This window comes from Lampetra fluviatilis, chromosome 71 (assembly GCF_964198595.1).
Source record: "Lampetra fluviatilis chromosome 71, kcLamFluv1.1, whole genome shotgun sequence".
Lineage (NCBI taxonomy): Eukaryota > Metazoa > Chordata > Hyperoartia > Petromyzontiformes > Petromyzontidae > Lampetra > Lampetra fluviatilis.
The window spans coordinates 4,541,508-4,562,510 of NC_136345.1; the positions used below are offsets into that span (position 1 = coordinate 4,541,508).

Sequence of the window (21,003 nt, forward strand, 5' to 3'; positions counted from 1 at the left end):
CTGTGTGTGTGACTGTGTGTGTGTCTGTGTGTGTGTCTGTGTGTGTGTCTGTGTGTGTGACTGTGTGTGTGTCTGTGTGTGTGTCTGTGTGTGTGTCTGTGTGTGTGTCTGTGTGTGTGTGTGTGTCTGTGTGTGTCTGTGTGTGTGTCTGTTTGTGTGTGTGTGTCTGTGTGTGTGTCTGTGTGTGTGTGCAGGCGGTGTGCGAGTGGTAGACGTCACGGTGTGCGTGTGTGACGCTCCGTCGCTGTGCCGGGCGCTGCGCGGGGCTCACGCCGTGATCCACGCGGCCGCAGCCGTCGACGTTTGGGGCCGTGTGGCGGACAGCGAGATTCGTCGCGTCAACGTGGAGGGTGAGCTCACCCAGTCACTCAGTCAGTCACTCAGTCAGTCACTCAGGCAGTCACTCACCCAGTCACTCACCCAGTCAATCACTCACTCGCTCACCCAGTCACTCACCCAGCCACTCACTCGCGTGTGTCTGTGTGTCTGTGTGTGGTGGGTGTGTGTGTCTGTGCGTGTGTGTGTGTGTAACATGGTGTGTGTGTTTGTGTGTCTGTGCGTGTGTGTGTAACATGGTGTGTGTGTCTGTGTTTGTGTGTGTCTGTTTGCGTGTGTCTGTTTGCGTGTGTGTCTGTGTGTGTGTCTGTGTGTGTGTGTGTGTAACATGGTGTGTGTGTCTGTGTTTGTGTGTGTCTGTTTGCGTGTGTGTCTTTGTGTGTGTCTGTGTGTGTGTGTGTAACATGATGTGTGTGTCTGTGTTTGTGTAACATGATGTGTGTGTGTGTGTCTGTGTGTGTGTCTGTGTGTGTGTAACGTGGTGTGTGTGTGTGTGTCTGTGTGTGGTGTGTGTGTGTGTCTGTGTGTGTGTGTCTGTGTGTGTGTGTCTGTGTGTGTGTGTGTCTGCGTGTGTGTGTGTGTCTGTGTGTGTGTGTCTGTGTGTGTGTGTGTCTGTGTGTGTGTGTCTGTGTGTGTGTGCGTGTGTGTGTGTAGGAACGCGTAACGTGGTGCGAGCGTGTGTGCAGCAGGGAGTGGGTGTCCTCGTGTTCACCAGCAGCATGGAGGTCGTGGGTCCCAACATCCACGGCGACCCCTTCTACCGGTAAACTCCACCTCCAACTCCACCTTCACCACCAACTCCACCTCCACCACCATCTCCACCTCCAACTCCACCTTCACCTCCACCTCCAACTCCACCTTCACCTCCACCTCCAACTCCACCAACACCATCTCCAACACCACCACCAACACCACCTCCACCTTCACCTCCACCTCCAACTCCACCACCACCTCTACCTCCAACTCCACCTCCAACTCCACCTTCACCTCCACCTTCACCTCCACCACCACCACCACCAACTCCAACACCACCACCAACACCACCTCCACCTTCACCTCCACCTCCAACTCCACCTCCAACTCCACCTTCACCTTCACCGTGACCTTGATTCTGACCCCGATCCTCGACCCATGACCCCCGACCCGTGACCCCTGACCCCCGACCCAGGGGCAACGAGGAGACTCGCTACCGCACGCTCCACGCCGTCGCCTACCCGGCGAGCAAGGCCGAAGCCGAACGTCTCGTCATCACCGCCAGCGGCACCGCGGTGAGAGGTGGTGGCGGTGATGGTGGTGGTGGTGATGGTGGTGATGGTGGTGGTGATGGTGGTGGTGGTGGGGGTGGTGGTGGTGGTGGTGGGGGTGGTGGTGGTGGTGGTGATGGTGGTGGTGGTGGGGGTGGTGGTGGTGGAGGTGGTGGTGGTGGAGGTGGTGGTGGTGGTGGAGGTGGTGGTGATGGTGGTGGTGGTGATGGTGGTGGTGGTGATGGTGGTGGTGGTGATGGTGGTGGTGATGGTGGTGGTGATGGGGGTGGTGATGGTGGTGGTGGTGATGGTGGTGGTGGTGGTGATGGTGGTGGTGATGGTGGTGGTGATGGGGTGGTGGTGGTGGTGATGGTGGTGGTGGTGGTGATGGTGGTGGTGGCGGTGGTGGTGATGGTGGTGGTGGCGGTGGTGGTGATGGTGGTGGTGGTGGTGATGGTGGTGGTGGTGGTGATGGTGGTGGTGGCGGTGGTGGTGATGGTGGTGGCGGTGGTGGCGGTGGTGGTGATGGTGGTGGTGGTGGTGATGGTGGTGGTGGTGGTGGTGGCGGTGGTGGTGATGGTGGTGGTGGTGGTGGTGGCGGTGGTAGTGATGGTGGTGGTGGCGGTGGTGGTGGGGTGGTGGTGGTGGCGGTGGTGGTGATGGTGGTGGTGGCGGTGGTGGCGGTGGTGGTGATGGTGGTGGTGGTGGTGGTGGCGGTGGTGGTGATGGTGGTGGTGGTGGTGGCGGTGGTAGTGATGGTGGTGATGGTGGTGGTGATGGTGGTGGTGGTGATGGTGGTGATGGTGGTGATGGTGATGGTGGTGGTGGTGGTGGTGACGGTGGTGATGGTGGTGATGGTGGTGGTGGTGGTGATGGTGGTGATGCTGGTGGTGGTGATGGTGGTGATGGTGGTGGTGGTGACGGTGGTGATGGTGGTGGTGGTGATGGTGGTGGTGGTGGTGATGGTGGTGATGGTGGTGGTGGTGATGGTGGTGATGGTGGTGGTGGTGACGGTGGTGATGGTGGTGGTGATGGTGGTGGTGATGGTGGTGATGGTGGTGATGGTGGTGATGGTGGTGGTGGTGATGGTGGTGGTGATGGTGGTGATGGTGGTGATGGTGGTGATGGTGGTGATGGTGGTGATGGTGGTGGTGGTGGTGGTGGCGGTGGTAGTGATGGTGGTGATGGTGGTGGTGGTGATGGTGGTGATGGTGGTGATGGTGATGGTGGTGGTGGTGGTGGTGACGGTGGTGATGGTGGTGGTGGTGATGGTGGTGGTGGTGGTGATGGTGGTGATGCTGGTGGTGGTGATGGTGGTGATGGTGGTGGTGGTGACGGTGGTGATGGTGGTGGTGGTGATGGTGGTGGTGGTGGTGATGGTGGTGATGGTGGTGGTGGTGATGGTGGTGATGGTGGTGGTGGTGACGGTGGTGATGGTGGTGGTGATGGTGGTGATGGTGGTGATGGTGGTGATGGTGGTAGTGTAGCAGTTTGTGCGTTGTTCTACAAACTCGGCGACCCAAGTTCGATTCCCGCTCACGGCCAACACCACCACCAGCGACGATTACCTCAACCGGTCCTGGGCCTCCCCTAGGTCCACTCAGCCTCAAAATGAGTAGCTGGTGCGATTCCTGAACATCGCCACTGGGGAGACAAAGGCGGCCGGGCGTGGTGCTGGCCACCCACCCCCTCGTGTGCCGTGCCAGCCTTCATAGGTGCTCGCTAACAGCACTTGCCCCTACAGCCTGTCACAGGCTACACGGGGGATCTTTGTCTGTGTGTTTGTGTGTGTGTGTCAGTCTACAGCACTTGCCCCTACAATCCGTCCCAGGCTATACGGGGGATCTTTGTCTTTGTGTCTGTGCGAGTCTACAGCACTTGCCCCTACAGCCCGTCACAGGCTACGTGGGGGACCTTTGTCTGTGTGTCTGTGTCTGTGTGAGTCTACAGCACTTGCCCCTACAGCCTGTCACAGGCTACACGGGGGATCTTTGTCTGTGTGTGTGTGTGAGTCTACAGCACTTGCCCCTACAGCTTGTCACAGGCTACACGGGGGACCTTTGTCTGTGTGTCTGTGTGAGTCTACAGCACTTGCCCCTACAGCCTGTCACAGGCTACACGGGGGACCTTTGTCTGTGTGTCTGTGTCTGTGTCAGTCTACAGCACTTGCCCCTACAGCCCGTCACAGGCTATACGGGGGATCTTTGTCTGTGTGTCTGTGTGTGTGTCAGTCTACAGCACTTGCCCCTACAGCCTGTCACAGGCTACACGGGGGATCTTTGTCTGTGTGTCTGTGTGAATTTACAGCACTTGCCCCTACAGCCCGTCACAGGCTACAAGGGGAATCTTTGTCTGTGTGTCTGTGTGTGTGTCCGTCTACAGCACTTGCCCCTACAGCCCGTCACAGGCTACACGGGGGATCTTTGTCTGTGTGTCTGTGTGTGTGTCCGTCTACAGCACTTGCCCCTACAGCCCGTCACAGGCTACACGGGGGATCTTTGTCTGTGTGTCTGTGTGTGTCTACAGCACTTGCCCCTACAGCCTGTCACAGGCTACACGGGGGATCTTTGTCTGTGTGTGTGTGTCAGTCTACAGCACTTGCCCCTACAGCCTGTCACAGGCTACACGGGGGACCTTTGTCTGTGTGTGTGTGTGAGTCAGTCTACAGCACTTGCCCCTACAGCCCGTCACAGGCTACACGGGGGACCTTTGTCTGTGTGTGTGTGTCAGTCTACAGCACTTGCCCCTACAGCCTGTCACAGGCTACACGGGGGACCTTTGTCTGTGTGTCTGTGTCTGTGTGAATCTACAGCACTTGCCCCTACAGCCTGTCACAGGCTACACGGGGGACCTTTTTCTGTGTGTGTGTGTGAGTCAGTCTACAGCACTTGCCCCTACAGCCCGTCACAGGCTACACGGGTGATCTTTGTCTGTGTGTCTGTGTGTGTCTACAGCACTTGCCCCTACAGCTTGTCACAGGCTACACGGGGGACCTTTGTCTGTGTGTTTGTGTGAGTCTACAGCACTTGCCCCTACAGCCTGTCACAGGCTACACGGGGGACCTTTGTCTGTGTGTCTGTGTCTGTGTCAGTCTACAGCACTTGCCCCTACAGCCCGTCACAGGCTATACGGGGGATCTTTGTCTGTGTGTCTGTGTGTGTGTCAGTCTACAGCACTTGCCCCTACAGCCTGTCACAGGCTACACGGGGGATCTTTGTCTGTGTGTCTGTGTGAATCTACAGCACTTGCCCCTACAGCCCGTCACAGGCTACACGGGGGACCTTTGTCTGTGTGTGTGTGTCAGTCTACAGCACTTGCCCCTACAGCCCGTCACAGGCTACACAGGGGATCTTTGTCTGTGTGTCTGTGTGTGTGTCCGTCTACAGCACTTCCCCCTACAGCCCGTCACAGGCTACACGGGGGATCTTTGTCTGTGTGTCTGTGTGTGTCTACAGCACTTGCCCCTACAGCCCGTCACAGGCTACACGGGGGACCTTTGTCTGTGTGTGTGTGTGAGTCAGTCTACAGCACTTGCCCCTACAGCCTGTCACAGGCTACACGGGGGATCTTTGTCTGTGTGTTTGTGTGTGTGTCAGTCTACAGCACTTGCTCCTACAGCCCGTCACAGGCTACACGGAGGACCTTTGTCTGTGTGTCTGTGTGTGTGTCAGTCTACAGCACTTGCCCCTACAGCCTGTCACGGGCTACACGGGGGACCTTTGTCTGTGTGTCTGTGTGTCTGTGTGAGTCTACAGCACTTGCCCTACAGCCTGTCACAGGCTACACGGGGGACCTTTGTCTGTGTGTCTGTGTGTCAGTCTACAGCACTTGCCCCTACAGCCCGTCACAGGCTACACGGGGGACCTTTGTCTTTGCCCCCTGTCGTAGCTGGGTGGTGGAGGGCTCCTCCGCACGGTGTCTCTGCGCCCGCTGGGCATCTACGGCGAGGGTCACAACGTGCTCGAGTCCTACTACCGGCGAGCCGGCGGCCGGGACGGCTGGCTTCTGCGTGGGGTGCCGGAGGACGTGGAGCACGGGAGAGTCTACGTGGGTGAGACACGGGGGGGGGCGGGAGAGTCTACGTGGGTGAGACACGGGGGGGCGGGGGGGGGGGGTGAGGTGGGAGAGTCTACGTGGGTGAGACACGGGGGGGCGGGGGGGGGGGTGAGGCGGGAGAGTCTACGTGGGTGAGACACGGGGGGGCGGGGGGGGGGTGAGGCGGGAGAGTCTACGTGGGTGAGACACGGGGGGGCGGGGGGGGGGTGAGGTGGGAGAGTCTACGTGGGTGAGACACGGGGGGGCGGGGGGGGGGGGTGAGGCGGGAGAGTCTACGTGGGTGAGACACGGGGGGGCGGGGGGGGGGGTGAGGCGGGAGAGTCTACGTGGGTGAGACACGGGGGGGCGGGGGGGGGGTGAGGCGGGAGAGTCTACGTGGGTGAGACACGGGGGGGCGGGGGGGGGGTGAGGTGGGAGAGTCTACGTGGGTGAGACACGGGGGGGCGGGGGGGGGGGGTGAGGCGGGAGAGTCTACGTGGGTGAGACACGGGGGGGCGGGGGGGGGGGTGAGGCGGGAGAGTCTACGTGGGTGAGACACGGGGGGGCGGGGGGGGGGGGTGAGGTGGGAGAGTCTACGTGGGTGAGACACGGGGGGGCGGGGGGGGGGGTGAGGTGGGAGAGTCTACGTGGGTGAGACACGGGGGGGGGCGGGAGAGTCTACGTGGGTGAGACACGGGGGGGCGGGGGGGGGGGGGTGAGGTGGGAGAGTCTACGTGGGTGAGACACGGGGGGGCGGGGGGGGGGTGAGGCGGGAGAGTCTACGTGGGTGAGACACGGGGGGGCGGGGGGGGGGTGAGGCGGGAGAGTCTACGTGGGTGAGACACGGGGGGGCGGGGGGGGGGGTGAGGCGGGAGAGTCTACGTGGGTGAGACACGGGGGGGCGGGGGGGGGGTGAGGCGGGAGAGTCTACGTGGGTGAGACACGGGGGGGCGGGGGGGGGGTGAGGCGGGAGAGTCTACGTGGGTGAGACACGGGGGGGCGGGGGGGGGGTGAGGTGGGAGAGTCTACGTGGGTGAGACACGGGGGGGCGGGGGGGGGGGGTGAGGCGGGAGAGTCTACGTGGGTGAGACACGGGGGGGCGGGGGGGGGGGTGAGGCGGGAGAGTCTACGTGGGTGAGACACGGGGGGGCGGGGGGGGGGGTGAGGCGGGAGAGTCTACGTGGGTGAGACACGGGGGGGCGGGGGGGGGGTGAGGCGGGAGAGTCTACGTGGGTGAGACACGGGGGGGCGGGGGGGGGGTGAGGTGGGAGAGTCTACGTGGGTGAGACACGGGGGGGCGGGGGGGGGGGTGAGGTGGGAGAGTCTACGTGGGTGAGACACGGGGGGGGGGGTGAGGCGGGAGAGTCTACGTGGGTGAGACACGGGGGGGCGGGGGGGGGGTGAGGCGGGAGAGTCTACGTGGGTGAGACACGGGGGGGGGGGTGAGGCGGGAGAGTCTACGTGGGTGAGACACGGGGGGGGGGTGAGGCGGGAGAGTCTACGTGGGTGAGACACGGGGGGGCGGGGGGGGGGTGAGGTGGGAGAGTCTACGTGGGTGAGACACGGGGGGGGGGGTGAGGCGGGAGAGTCTACGTGGGTGAGACACGGGGGGGCGGGGGGGGTGAGGCGGGAGAGTCTACGTGGGTGAGACACGGGGGGGCGGGGGGGGGTGAGGCGGGAGAGTCTACGTGGGTGAGACACGGGGGGGGGGTGAGGCGGGAGAGTCTACGTGGGTGAGACACGGGGGGGGCGGGGGGGGGTGAGGCGGGAGAGTCTACGTGGGTGAGACACGGGGGGGGGGGGGTGAGGCGGGAGAGTCTACGTGGGTGAGACACGGGGGGGAAGGGGGGAGGTGAGGCGGGAGAGTCTACGTGGGTGAGACACGGGGGGGGGGGGTGAGGCGGGAGAGTCTACGTGGGTGAGACACGGGGGGGGGGGGGTGAGGCGGGAGAGTCTACGTGGGTGAGACACGGGGGGGGGGGGGGGGGGTGAGGCGGGAGAGTCTAAGTGGGTGAGACACGGGGGGGGGGGTGAGGCGGGAGAGTCTAAGTGGGTGAGACACGGGGGGGGGGTGAGGCGGGAGAGTCTACGTGGGTGAGACACGGGGGGGGGGGGGGGGGGTGTGACATGGGAGAGTCTACGTGGGTGAGACACGGGGGGGGGGGGGTGAGGCGGGAGAGTCTACGTGGGTGAGACACGGGGGGGCGGGGGGGGTGAGGCGGGAGAGTCTACGTGGGTGAGACACGGGGGGGGGGGGGTGAGAGTCCAAGTGGGTGAGACGGGGGGGGGGGTGAGATGAGAGAGTCTAAGTGAGAGAGACACGGGGGGGGGGGGGTGAGGCGGGAGAGTCTACGTGGGTGAGACACGGGGGGGCGGGGGGGGTGAGGCGGGAGAGTCTACGTGGGTGAGACACGGGGGGCGGGGGGGGGTGAGGCGGGAGAGTCTACGTGGGTGAGACACGGGGGGGGGGGGGTGAGGAGGCGGGAGAGTCTACGTGGGGGGGGGGGTGAGGCGGGAGAGTCCAAGTGGGTAAGAGACACGGGGGAGACGCAGCAGCATCTCTGCCTGTGGTGATTGGGGCAAGCTGCCACTAGGGGGACCCCTTGGGCTATCACTGCCCTCTTAGTTTCTGAGTTGCAGTGTTGAGTCTATGGTGCAGTGCTGAGTCTGTGGTGCAGTGTTGAGTCTATGGGCAGTGCTGAGTCTATGGTGTAGTGTTGAGTCTATGGTGCAGTGTTGAGTCTGTGGTGCAGTGTTAAGTCTATGGTGCAGTGCTGAGTCTGTGGTGCAGTGCTGAGTCTGTGGTGCAGTGTTGAGTCTATGGTGCAGTGTTGAGTCTATGGGCAGTGCTGATTCTATGGTGCAGTGCTGAGTCTGTGGTGCATTGTTAAGTCTATGGTGCAGTGCTGAGTCTGTGGTGCAGTGCTGAGTCTGTGGTGCAGTGCTGAGTCTATGGTGCAGTGCTGAGTCTGTGGTGCAGTGCTGAGTCTGTGGTGCAGTGTTGAGTCTATGGGGCAGTGCTGAGTCTATGGCGCAGTGCTGAGTCTATGGTGCAGTGCTGAGTCTGTGGTGCAGTGTTGAGTCTATGGTGCAGTGCTGAGTCTATGGTGCAGTGCTGAGTCTGTGGTGCAGTGCTGAGTCTGTGGTGCAGTGTTGAGTCTATGGTGCAGTGTTGAGTCTATGGGCAGTGCTGAGTCTATGGTGCAGTGTTGAGTCTATGGTCAGGTTCTGAGTCTATGGTGCAGTGTTGAGTCTATGGGCAGTGTTGAGTCTATGGTGCAGTGTTGAGTCTATGGGCAGTGCTGAGTCTATGGTGCAGTGTTGAGTCTATGGTGCAGTGCTGAGTCTATGGTCAGGTTCTGAGTCTATGGGCAGTGTTGAGTCTATGGTGCAGTGTTGAGTCTATGGGCAGTGCTGAGTCTATGGTGCAGTGCTGAGTCTGTGGTGCAGTATTGAGTCTGTGGTGCAGTGTTGAGTCTATGGTGCAGTGTTGAGTCTATGGTGCAGTGTTGAGTCTATGGGCAGTGCTTAGTCTATGGTGCAGTGCTGAGTCTATGGTGCAGTGCTGAGTCTGTGGTGCAGTGTTGAGTCTATGGTGCAGTGCTGAGTCTATGGTGCAGTTCTGAGTCTATGGGCAGTGCTGAGTCTATGGTGCAGTGCTGAGTCTATGGTGCAGTGCTGAGTCTATGTTACAGTGTTGAGTCTATGGTGCAGTGTTGAGTCTCTGGGTGCAGCAGTGCTCATTTTATCTGCGGGCTGATCACGCTGCTGCTGCCGCTGCTGCTGTTGTTGTTTCCGCGCAGGCAACGTGGCGTGGATGCACGCGCTGGCGCTGCGAGCGCTCTCGCAGGGTCGCGAGGGCGTCGAGGGGGAAGTCTTCTACTGCTACGACGACTCTCCCCGGTGAGCCCGCACCGCATGGTGACCTCCCGCTCGCCTGACCCGGTTTATACCGCAGTGACCGGCGCTGAACCCCCACAGTGTCTACTGACCGGGTCTCAGGGTCAGTGACTGGGTCTCAGGATCAGTGTCTGGACACCAGGTCTCAGGGTCAGTGTCTGGACACCGGGTCTCAGGGTCAGCGTCTAGACACCGGGTCTCAGGGTCAGAGTCTGGACACCGGGTCTCAGGGTCAGAGTCTGGACACCAGGTCTCAGGGTCAGTGTCTGGACACCGGGTCTCAGGGTCAGTGTCTGGACACCGGGTCTCAGGGTCAGAGTCTGGACACCGGGTCTCAGGGTCAGAGTCTGGACACCGGGTCTCAGGGTCAGCGTCTAGACACCGGATCTCAGGGTCAGAGTCTGGACACCGGGACTCAGGGTCAGTGTCTAGACACCGGGTCTCAGGGTCAGTGTCTGGAGACCGGGTCTCAGGGTCAGTGTCTGGACACCGGGTCTCAGGGTCAGAGTCTGGACACCGGGTCTCAGGGTCAGTGTCTGGAGACCGGGTCTCAGGGTCAGTGTCTGGACACCGGGTCTCAGGGTCAGAGTCTGGACACCGGGTCTCAGGGTCAGTGTCTGGAGACCGGGTCTCAGGGTCAGTGTCTGGACACCGGGTCTCAGGGTCAGTGTCTGGACACCGGGTCTCAGGGTCAGTGTCTGGACACCGGGTCTCAGGGTCAGTGTCTGGAGACCGGGTCTCAGGGTCAGTGTCTAGACACCGGGTCTCAGGGTCAGTGTCTGGAGACCGGGTCTCAGGGTCAGTGTCTGGACACCGGGTCTCAGGGTCAGAGTCTGGACACCGGGTCTCAGGGTCAGTGTCTGGAAACCGGGTCTCAGGGTCAGAGTCTGGACACCGGGTCTCAGGGTCAGTGTCTGGACACCGGGTCTCAGGGTCAGAGTCTGGACACCGGGTCTCAGGGTCAGTGTCTGGAGACCGGGTCTCAGGGTCAGTGTCTGGACACCGGGTCTCAGGGTCAGTGTCTGGAGACCGGGTCTCAGGGTCAGAGCCTAATCACCGGGTCTCAGGGTCAGAGTCTGGACACCGGGTCTCAGGGTCAGTGTCTGGACACCGGGTTTCAGGGTCAGAGTCTGGACACCGGGTCTCAGGGTCAGTGTCTGGAGACCGGGTCTCAGGGTCAGTGTCTAGACACCGGGTCTCAGGGTCAGTGTCTGGAGACCGGGTCTCAGGGTCAGTGTCTGGACACCGGGTCTCAGGGTCAGAGTCTGGACACCGGGTCTCAGGGTCAGTGTCTGGAGACCGGGTCTCAGGGTCAGTGTCTGGAGACCGGGTCTCAGGGTCAGAGTCTGGACACCGGGTCTCAGGGTCAGTGTCTGGAGACCGGGTCTCAGGGTCAGTGTCTAGACACCGGGTCTCAGGGTCAGAGTCTGGACACCGGGTCTCAGGGTCAGTGTCTGGAGACCGGGTCTCAGGGTCAGTGTCTGGAGACCGGGTCTCAGGGTCAGTGTCTAGACACCGGGTCTCAGGGTCAGAGTCTGGACACCGGGTCTCAGGGTCAGCGTCTAGACACCGGGTCTCAGGGTCAGAGTCTGGACACCGGGTCTCAGGGTCAATGTCTAGACACCGGGTCTCAGGGTCAGTGTCTAGACACCGGGTCTCAGGGTCAGTGTCTGGACACCGGGTCTCAGGGTCAGTGTCTAGACACCGGGTCTCAGGTCAGAGTCTAGACACCGGGTCTCAGAGTCAGTGTCTAGACACCGGGTCTCAGGGTCAGTGTCTGGACACCGGGTCTCAGAGTCAGTGTCTAGACACCGGGTCTCAGGGTCAGTGTCTAGACACCAGGTCTCAGGGTCAGAGTCTGGACACCGGGTCTCAGGGTCAGTGTCTAGACACCGGGTCTCAGGGTCAGAGTCTGGACACCGGGTCTCAGGGTCAGAGTCTGGACACCGGGTCTCAGGGTCAGAGTCTAGACACCGGGTCTCAGGGTCAGTGTCTAGACACCGGGTCTCAGGGTCAGTGTCTAGACACCGGGTCTCAGGGTCAGTGTCTGGAGACCGGGTCTCAGGGTCAGAGTCTAGACACCAGGTCTCAGGGTCAGAGTCTAGACACCGGGTCTCAGGGTCAGTTACTAGACACCGGGTCTCAGGGTCAGAGTCTGAACACCGGGTCTCAGGGCCAGAGTCTAGACACCGGGTCTCAGGGTTAGAGTCTAGACACCGGGTCTCAGGGTCAGAGTCTAGACACCGGGTCTCAGGGCCAGAGTCTAGACACCGGGTCTCAGGGTCAGTGTCTAGACACCGGGTCTCAGGGTCAGTGTCTGGACACCGGGTCTCAGGGTCAGAGTCTAGACACCGGGTCTCAGGGCCAGAGTCTAGACACCGGGTCTCAGGGTCAGAGTCTAGAGACCGGGTCTCAGGGTCAGTGTCTGGACACCGGGTCTCAGGGTCAGAGTCTAGACACCGGGTCTCAGGGCCAGAGTCTAGACACCGGGTCTCAGGGCCAGAGTCTGGACACCGGGTCTCAGGGTCAGTGTCTGGACACCGGGTCTCAGGGTCAGAGTCTGGACACCGGGTCTCAGGGTCAGAGTCTAGACACCGGGTCTCAGGGTCAGTGTCTGGACACCGGGTCTCAGGGTCAGAGTCTGGACACCGGGTCTCAGGGTCAGTGTCTAGACACCGGGTCTCAGGGTCAGTGTCTAGACACCGGGTCTCAGGGTCAGTGTCTGGACACCGGGTCTCAGGGTCAGAGTCTGGACACCGGGTCTCAGGGTCAGTGTCTGGACACCGGGTCTCAGGGTCAGTGTCTAGACACCGGGTCTCAGGGTCAGTGTCTAGACACTGGGTCTCAGGGTCAGTGTCTAGACACCGGGTCTCAGGGTCAGTGTCTGGACACCGGGTCTCAGGGTCAGAGTCTAGACACCGGGTCTCAGGGTCAGAGTCTAGACACCGGGTCTCAGGGTCAGTGTCTAGACACCGGGTCTCAGGGTCAGTGTCTAGACACCGGGTCTCAGGGTCAGTGTCTAGACACCGGGTCTCAGGGCCAGAGTCTAGACACCGGGTCTCAGGGTCAGTGTCTAGACACCGGGTCTCAGGGTCAGTGTCTGGACACCGGGTCTCAGGGTCAGAGTCTAGACACCGGGTCTCAGGGCCAGAGTCTAGACACCGGGTCTCAGGGTCAGAGTCTAGACACCGGGTCTCAGGGTCAGAGTCTGGACACCGGGTCTCAGGGTCAGAGTCTGGACACCGGGTCTCAGGGTCAGTGTCTAGACACCGGGTCTCAGGGTCAGTGTCTGGAGACCGGGTCTCAGGGTCAGAGTCTAGACACCAGGTCTCAGGGTCAGAGTCTAGACACCGGGTCTCAGGGTCAGTGTCTAGACACCGGGTCTCAGGGTCAGAGTCTGAACACCGGGTCTCAGGGCCAGAGTCTAGACACCGGGTCTCAGGGTTAGAGTCTAGACACCGGGTCTCAGGGTCAGAGTCTAGACACCGGGTCTCAGGGCCAGAGTCTAGACACCGGGTCTCAGGGTCAGTGTCTAGACACCGGGTCTCAGGGTCAGTGTCTGGACACCGGGTCTCAGGGTCAGAGTCTAGACACCGGGTCTCAGGGCCAGAGTCTAGACACCGGGTCTCAGGGTCAGAGTCTAGACACCGGGTTTCAGGGTCAGTGTCTGGACACCGGGTCTCAGGGTCAGAGTCTAGACACCGGGTCTCAGGGCCAGAGTCTAGACACCGGGTCTCAGGGCCAGAGTCTGGACACCGGGTCTCAGGGTCAGTGTCTGGACACCGGGTCTCAGGGTCAGAGTCTAGACACCGGGTCTCAGGGTCAGAGTCTAGACACCGGGTCTCAGGGTCAGTGTCTGGACACCGGGTCTCAGGGTCAGAGTCTGGACACCGGGTCTCAGGGTCAGTGTCTGGACACCGGGTCTCAGGGTCAGAGTCTGGACACCGGGTCTCAGGGTCAGTGTCTAGACACCGGGTCTCAGGGTCAGTGTCTGGACACCGGGTCTCAGGGTCAGTGTCTAGACACCGGGTCTCAGGGTCAGTGTCTAGACACCGGGTCTCAGGGTCAGTGTCTGGACACAGGGTCTCAGGGTCAGAGTCTGGACACCGGGTCTCAGGGTCAGTGTCTAGACACCGGGTCTCAGGGTCAGTGTCTGGACACCGGGTCTCAGGGTCAGTGTCTAGACACCGGGTCTCAGGGTCAGTGTCTAGACACTGGGTCTCAGGGTCAGTGTCTAGACACCGGGTCTCAGGGTCAGTGTCTGGACACCGGGTCTCAGGGTCAGAGTCTAGACACCGGGTCTCAGGGTCAGAGTCTAGACACCGGGTCTCAGGGTCAGTGTCTAGACACCGGGTCTCAGGGTCAGTGTCTGGACACCGGGTCTCAGGGTCAGTGTCTAGACACTGGGTCTCAGGGTCAGTGTCTAGACACCGGGTCTCAGGGTCAGAGTCTAGACACCGGGTCTCAGGGTCAGTGTCTGGACACCGGGTCTCAGGGTCAGAGTCTAGACACCGGGTCTCAGGGCCAGAGTCTAGACACCGGGTCTCAGGGCCAGAGTCTGGACACCGGGTCTCAGGGTCAGTGTCTGGACACCGGGTCTCAGGGTCAGAGTCTGGACACCGGGTCTCAGGGTCAGAGTCTAGACACCGGGTCTCAGGGTCAGTGTCTGGACACCGGGTCTCAGGGTCAGAGTCTGGACACCGGGTCTCAGGGTCAGTGTCTGGACACCGGGTCTCAGGGTCAGAGTCTGGACACCGGGTCTCAGGGTCAGTGTCTAGACACCGGGTCTCAGGGTCAGTGTCTGGACACCGGGTCTCAGGGTCAGTGTCTAGACACCGGGTCTCAGGGTCAGTGTCTAGACACTGGGTCTCAGGGTCAGTGTCTAGACACCGGGTCTCAGGGTCAGTGTCTGGACACCGGGTCTCAGGGTCAGAGTCTAGACACCGGGTCTCAGGGTCAGAGTCTAGACACCGGGTCTCAGGGTCAGTGTCTAGACACCGGGTCTCAGGGTCAGTGTCTAGACACCGGGTCTCAGGGTCAGTGTCTAGACACTGGGTCTCAGGGTCAGTGTCTAGACACCGGGTCTCAGGGTCAGTGTCTAGACACCGGGTCTCAGGGTTAGTGTCTAGACACCGGGTCTCAGGGTCAGTGTCTAGACGCCAGGTCTCAGGGTCAGTGTCTGGACACCGGGTCTCAGGGTCAGAGTCTAGACACCGGGTCTCAGGGCCAGAGTCTAGACACCGGGTCTCAGGGTCAGAGTCTAGACACCGGGTCTCAGGGTCAGAGTCTGGACACCGGGTCTCAGGGTCAGAGTCTGGACACCGGGTCTCAGGGTCAGAGTCTAGACACCGGGTCTCAGGGTCAGTGTCTAGACACCGGGTCTCAGGGTCAGTGTCTAGACACCGGGTCTCAGGGTCAGTGTCTGGAGACCGGGTCTCAGGGTCAGAGTCTAGACACCAGGTCTCAGGGTCAGAGTCTGAACACCGGGTCTCAGGGTCAGAGTCTGAACACCGGGTCTCAGGGCCAGAGTCTAGACACCGGGTCTCAGGGTTAGAGTCTAGACACCGGGTCTCAGGGTCAGAGTCTAGACACCGGGTCTCAGGGCCAGAGTCTAGACACCGGGTCTCAGGGTCAGTGTCTAGACACCGGGTCTCAGGGTCAGTGTCTGGACACCGGGTCTCAGGGTCAGAGTCTAGACACCGGGTCTCAGGGCCAGAGTCTAGACACCGGGTCTCAGGGTCAGAGTCTAGACACCGGGTCTCAGGGTCAGTGTCTGGACACCGGGTCTCAGGGTCAGAGTCTAGACACCGGGTCTCAGGGCCAGAGTCTAGACACCGGGTCTCAGGGCCAGAGTCTGGACACCGGGTCTCAGGGTCATTGTCTGGACACCGGGTCTCAGGGTCAGAGTCTGGACACCGGGTCTCAGGGTCAGAGTCTAGACACCGGGTCTCAGGGTCAGTGTCTGGACACCGGGTCTCAGGGTCAGAGTCTGGACACCGGGTCTCAGGGTCAGTGTCTGGACACCGGGTCTCAGGGTCAGAGTCTGGACACCGGGTCTCAGGGTCAGTGTCTAGACACCGGGTCTCAGGGTCAGTGTCTGGACACCGGGTCTCAGGGTCAGTGTCTAGACACCGGGTCTCAGGGTCAGTGTCTAGACACCGGGTCTCAGGGTCAGTGTCTGGACACCGGGTCTCAGGGTCAGAGTCTGGACACCGGGTCTCAGGGTCAGTGTCTAGACACCGGGTCTCAGGGTCAGTGTCTGGACACCGGGTCTCAGGGTCAGTGTCTAGACACCGGGTCTCAGGGTCAGTGTCTAGACACTGGGTCTCAGGGTCAGTGTCTAGACACCGGGTCTCAGGGTCAGTGTCTGGACACCGGGTCTCAGGGTCAGAGTCTAGACACCGGGTCTCAGGGTCAGAGTCTAGACACCGGGTCTCAGGGTCAGTGTCTAGACACCGGGTCTCAGGGTCAGTGTCTGGACACCGGGTCTCAGGGTCAGTGTCTAGACACTGGGTCTCAGGGTCAGTGTCTAGACACCGGGTCTCAGGGTCAGAGTCTAGACACCGAGTCTCAGGGTCAGTGTCTGGACACCGGGTCTCAGGGTCAGAGTCTAGTCACCGGGTCTCAGGGCCAGAGTCTAGACACCGGGTCTCAGGGCCAGAGTCTGGACACCGGGTCTCAGGGTCAGTGTCTGGACACCGGGTCTCAGGGCCAGAGTCTGGACACCGGGTCTCAGGGTCAGTGTCTGGACACCGGGTCTCAGGGTCAGAGTCTGGACACCGGGTCTCAGGGTCAGAGTCTAGACACCGGGTCTCAGGGTCAGTGTCTGGACACCGGGTCTCAGCGTCAGAGTCTGGACACCGGGTCTCAGGGTCAGTGTCTGGACACCGGGTCTCAGGGTCAGAGTCTGGACACCGGGTCTCAGGGTCAGTGTCTAGACACCGGGTCTCAGGGTCAGTGTCTGGACACCGGGTCTCAGGGTCAGTGTCTAGACACCGGGTCTCAGGGTCAGTGTCTAGACACTGGGTCTCAGGGTCAGTGTCTAGACACCGGGTCTCAGGGTCAGTGTCTGGACACCGGGTCTCAGGGTCAGAGTCTAGACACTGGGTCTCAGGGTCAGAGTCTAGACACCGGGTCTCAGGGTCAGTGTCTAGACACCGGGTCTCAGGGTCAGTGTCTAGACACCGGGTCTCAGGGTCAGTGTCTAGACACTGGGTCTCAGGGTCAGTGTCTAGACACCGGGTCTCAGGGTCAGTGTCTAGACACCGGGTCTCAGGGTTAGTGTCTAGACACCGGGTCTCAGGGTCAGTGTCTAGACACCAGGTCTCAGGGTCAGTGTCTAGACACCGGGTCTCAGGGTCAGTGTCTAGACACCGGGTCTCAGGGTCAGTGTCTAGACACCGGGTCTCAGGGTTAGTGTCTAGACACCGGGTCTCAGGGTCAGTGTCTGGACACCGGGTCTCAGGGTCAGTGTCTAGACACCGGGTCTCATGTCAGAGTCTAGACACCGGGTCTCAGGGTCAGTGTCTAGACACCGGGTCTCAGGGTCAGTGTCTGGACACCGGGTCTCAGGGTCAGTGTCTAGACACCGGGTCTCAGGGTCAGTGTCTTGACACCAGGTCTCAGGGTCAGAGTCTGGACACCGGGTCTCAGGGTCAGAGTCTAGACACCGGGTCTCAGGGTCAGAGTCTGGACACCGGGTCTCAGGGTCAGAGTCTGGACACCGGGTCTCAGGGTCAGAGTCTAGACACCGGGTCTCAGGGTCAGTGTCTAGACACCGGGTCTCAGGGTCAGTGTCTAGACACCGGGTCTCAGGGTCAGTGTCTAGAGACCGGGTCTCAGGGTCAGAGTCTAGACACCGGGTCTCAGGGTCAGAGTCTAGACACCGGGTCTCAGGGTCAGTGTCTAGACACCGGGTCTCAGGGTCAGAGTCTGGACACCGGGTCTCAGGGTCAGAGTCTAGACACCGGGTCTCAGGGTCAGAGTCTAGACACCGGGTCTCAGGGCCAGAGTCTAGACACCGGGTCTCAGGGTCAGAGTCTAGACACCGGGTCTCAGGGCCAGAGTCTAGACACCGGGTCTCAGGGTCAGAGTCTGGACACCGGGTCTCAGGGTCAGTGTCTAGACACCGGGTCTCAGGGTCAGAGTCTGGACACCGGGTCTCAGGGCCAAAGTCTAGACACCGGGTCTCAGGGTCAGAGTCTAGACACCGGGTCTCAGGGCCAGAGTCTAGACACCGGGTCTCAGGGTCAGAGTCTAGACACCGGGTCTCAGGGTCAGAGTCTAGACACCGGGTCTCAGGGTCAGAGTCTAGACACCGGGTCTCAGGGCCAGAGTCTAGACACCGGGTCTCAGGGTCAGAGTCTAGACACCGGGTCTCAGGGCCAGAGTCTAGACACCGGGTCTCAGGGTCAGAGTCTGGACACCGGGTTTCAGGGTCAGAGTCTGGACACCGGGTCTCAGGGCCAGAGTCTAGACACCGGGTCTCAGGGTCAGAGTCTAGACACCGGGTCTCAGGGCCAGAGTCTAGACACCGGGTCTCAGGGTCAGAGTCTAGACACCGGGTCTCAGGGCCAGAGTCTAGACACCGGGTCTCAGGGTCAGAGTCTGGACACCGGGTCTCAGGGTCAGAGTCTGGACACCGGGTCTCAGGGTCAGAGTCTAGACACCGGGTCTCAGGGCCAGAGTCTAGACACCGGGTCTCAGGGTCAGAGTCTAGACACCGGGTCTCAGGGTCAGAGTCTAGACACCGGGTCTCAGGGTCAGAGTCTAGACACCGGGTCTCAGGGCCAGAGTCTAGACACCGGGTCTCAGGGTCAGAGTCTAGACACCGGGTCTCAGGGCCAGAGTCTAGACACCGGGTCTCAGGGTCAGTGTCTAGACACCGAGTCTCAGGGTCAGAGTCTGGACACCGGGTCTCAGGGCCAAAGTCTAGACACCGGGTCTCAGGGTCAGAGTCTAGACACCGGGTCTCAGGGCCAGAGTCTAGACACCGGGTCTCAGGGTCAGAGTCTAGACACCGGGTCTCAGGGTCAGAGTCTAGACACCGGGTCTCAGGGTCAGAGTCTAGACACCGGGTCTCAGGGCCAGAGTCTAGACACCGGGTCTCAGGGTCAGAGTCTAGACACCGGGTCTCAGGGCCAGAGTCTAGACACCGGGTCTCAGGGTCAGAGTCTGGACACCGGGTTTCAGGGTCAGAGTCTGGACACCGGGTCTCAGGGCCAGAGTCTAGACACCGGGTCTCAGGGTCAGAGTCTAGACACCGGGTCTCAGGGCCAGAGTCTAGACACCGGGTCTCAGGGTCAGAGTCTAGACACCGGGTCTCAGGGCCAGAGTCTAGACACCGGGTCTCAGGGTCAGAGTCTGGACACCGGGTCTCAGGGTCAGAGTCTGGACACCGGGTCTCAGGGTCAGAGTCTAGACACCGGGTCTCAGGGCCAGAGTCTAGACACCGGGTCTCAGGGTCAGAGTCTAGACACCGGGTCTCAGGGTCAGAGTCTAGACACCGGGTCTCAGGGTCAGAGTCTAGACACCGGGTCTCAGGGCCAGAGTCTAGACACCGGGTCTCAGGGTCAGAGTCTAGACACCGGGTCTCAGGGCCAGAGTCTAGACACCGGGTCTCAGGGTCAGAGTCTAGACACCGAGTCTCAGGGCCAGAGTCTGGACACCGGGTCTCAGGGTCAGAGTCTAGACACCGGGTCTCAGGGTCAGTGTCTGGACACCGGGTCTCAGGGTCAGAGTCTGGACACCGGGTCTCAGGGTCAGTGTCTGGACACCGGGTCTCAGGGTCAGTGTCTGGACACCGGGTCTCAGGGTCAGTGTCTAGACAGCGGGTCTCAGGGTCAGTGTCTGGACACCGGGTCTCAGGGTCAGTGTCTGGACACCGGGTCTCAGGGTCAGTGTCTGGACACCGGGTCTCAGGGTCAGTGTCTAGACACCGGGTCTCAGGATCAGTGTCTAGACACTGGGTCTCAGGGTCAGTGTCTAGACACCGGGTCTCAGGGTCAGTGTCTAGACACCGGGTCTCAGGGTCAGTGTCTAGACACCGGGTCTCAGGATCAGTGTCTAGACACCGGGTCTCAGGGTCAGTGTCTGGACACCGGGTCTCAGGGTCAGAGTCTAGACACCGGGTCTCAGGGTCAGTGTCTAGACACCGGGTCTCAGGGTCAGTGTCTGGACACCGGGTCTCAGGGTCAGTGTCTGGACACCGGGTCTCAGGGTCAGTGTCTGGACACCGGGTCTCAGGGTCAGTGTCTGGACACCGGGTCTCAGGGTCAGTGTCTGGAAACCGGGTCTCAGGGTCAGTGTCTGGACACCGGGTCTCAGGGTCAGTGTCTGGACACCGGGTCTCAGGATCAGTGTCTAGACACCGGGTCTCAGGGTCAGTGTCTAGACACCGGGTCTCAGGATCAGTGTCTAGACACTGGGTCTCAGGGTCAGTGTCTAGACACCGGGTCTCAGGGTCAGTGTCTAGACACCGGGTCTCAGGGTCAGTGTCTAGACACCGGGTCTCAGGGTCAGTGTCTAGACACCGGGTCTCAGGGTCAGTGTCTGGACACCGGGTCTCAGGGTCAGTGTCTGGACACCGGGTCTCAGGGTCAGTGTCTAGACACCGGGTCTCAGGGTCAGTGTCTGGACACCGGGTCTCAGGGTCAGTGTCTGGACACCGGGTCTCAGGGTCAGTGTCTGGACACCGGGTCTCACGGTCAGTGTCTGGACACCGGGTCTCAGGGTCAGTGTCTAGACACTGGGTCTCAGGGTCAGTGTCTAGACACCGGGTCTCAGGGTCAGTGTCTGGACACCGGGTCTCAGGGTCAGAGTCTAGACACCGGGTCTCAGGGTCAGAGTCTGGACACCGGGTCTCAGGGTCAGAGTCTAGACACCGGGTCTCAGGGTCAGAGTCTAGACACCGGGTCTCAGGGTCAGTGTCTAGACACCGGGTCTCAGGGTCAGTGTCTGGACACCGGGTCTCAGGGTCAGTGTCTGGACACCGGGTCTCAGGGTCAGTGTCTGGACACCGGGTCTCAGGGTCAGTTTCTGGACACCGGGTCTCAGGGTCAGTGTCTGGACACCGGGTCTCAGGGTCAGAGTCTAGACACCGGGTCTCAGGGTCAGTGTCTGGACACCGGGTCTCAGGGTCAGTGTCTGGACACCGGGTCTCAGGGTCAGTGTCTAGACACCGGGTCTCAGGGTCAGTGTCTGGACACCGGGTCTCAGGGTCAGTGTCTGGACACCGGGTCTCAGGGTCAGTGTCTAGACACCGGGTCTCAGGGTCAGTGTCTGGACACCGGGTCTCAGGGTCAGTGTCTGGACACCGGGTCTCAGGGTCAGTGTCTGGACACCGGGTCTCAGGGTCAGAGTCTAGACACCGGGTCTCAGGGTCAGAGTCTAGACACCGGGTCTCAGGGTCAGTGTCTAGACACCGGGTCTCAGGGTCAGTGTCTAGACACCGGGTCTCAGGATCAGTGTCTAGACACTGGGTTTTAGG

General features: G+C 61.1%; 1 protein-coding gene across 1 annotated transcript in view; it reads left to right on the top strand.

Annotated features, from left to right (window-relative positions):
* Positions 1 to 216: 216 nt before the first annotated feature.
* The window catches only part of LOC144953037 (3 beta-hydroxysteroid dehydrogenase type 7-like), a 29,116-nt gene continuing 8,329 nt past the window's right edge, over positions 217 to 21,003 (top strand). Inside the window, exons 1-5 of the mRNA XM_078883552.1 lie at positions 217 to 350; positions 991 to 1,099; positions 1,505 to 1,604; positions 5,469 to 5,631; positions 9,419 to 9,518. Coding sequence (XP_078739678.1) covers positions 1,056 to 1,099; positions 1,505 to 1,604; positions 5,469 to 5,631; positions 9,419 to 9,518 — 407 coding nt within the window. The 5' untranslated portion in view covers positions 217 to 350; positions 991 to 1,055. The remainder of the gene's footprint in view (positions 351 to 990; positions 1,100 to 1,504; positions 1,605 to 5,468; positions 5,632 to 9,418; positions 9,519 to 21,003) is intronic.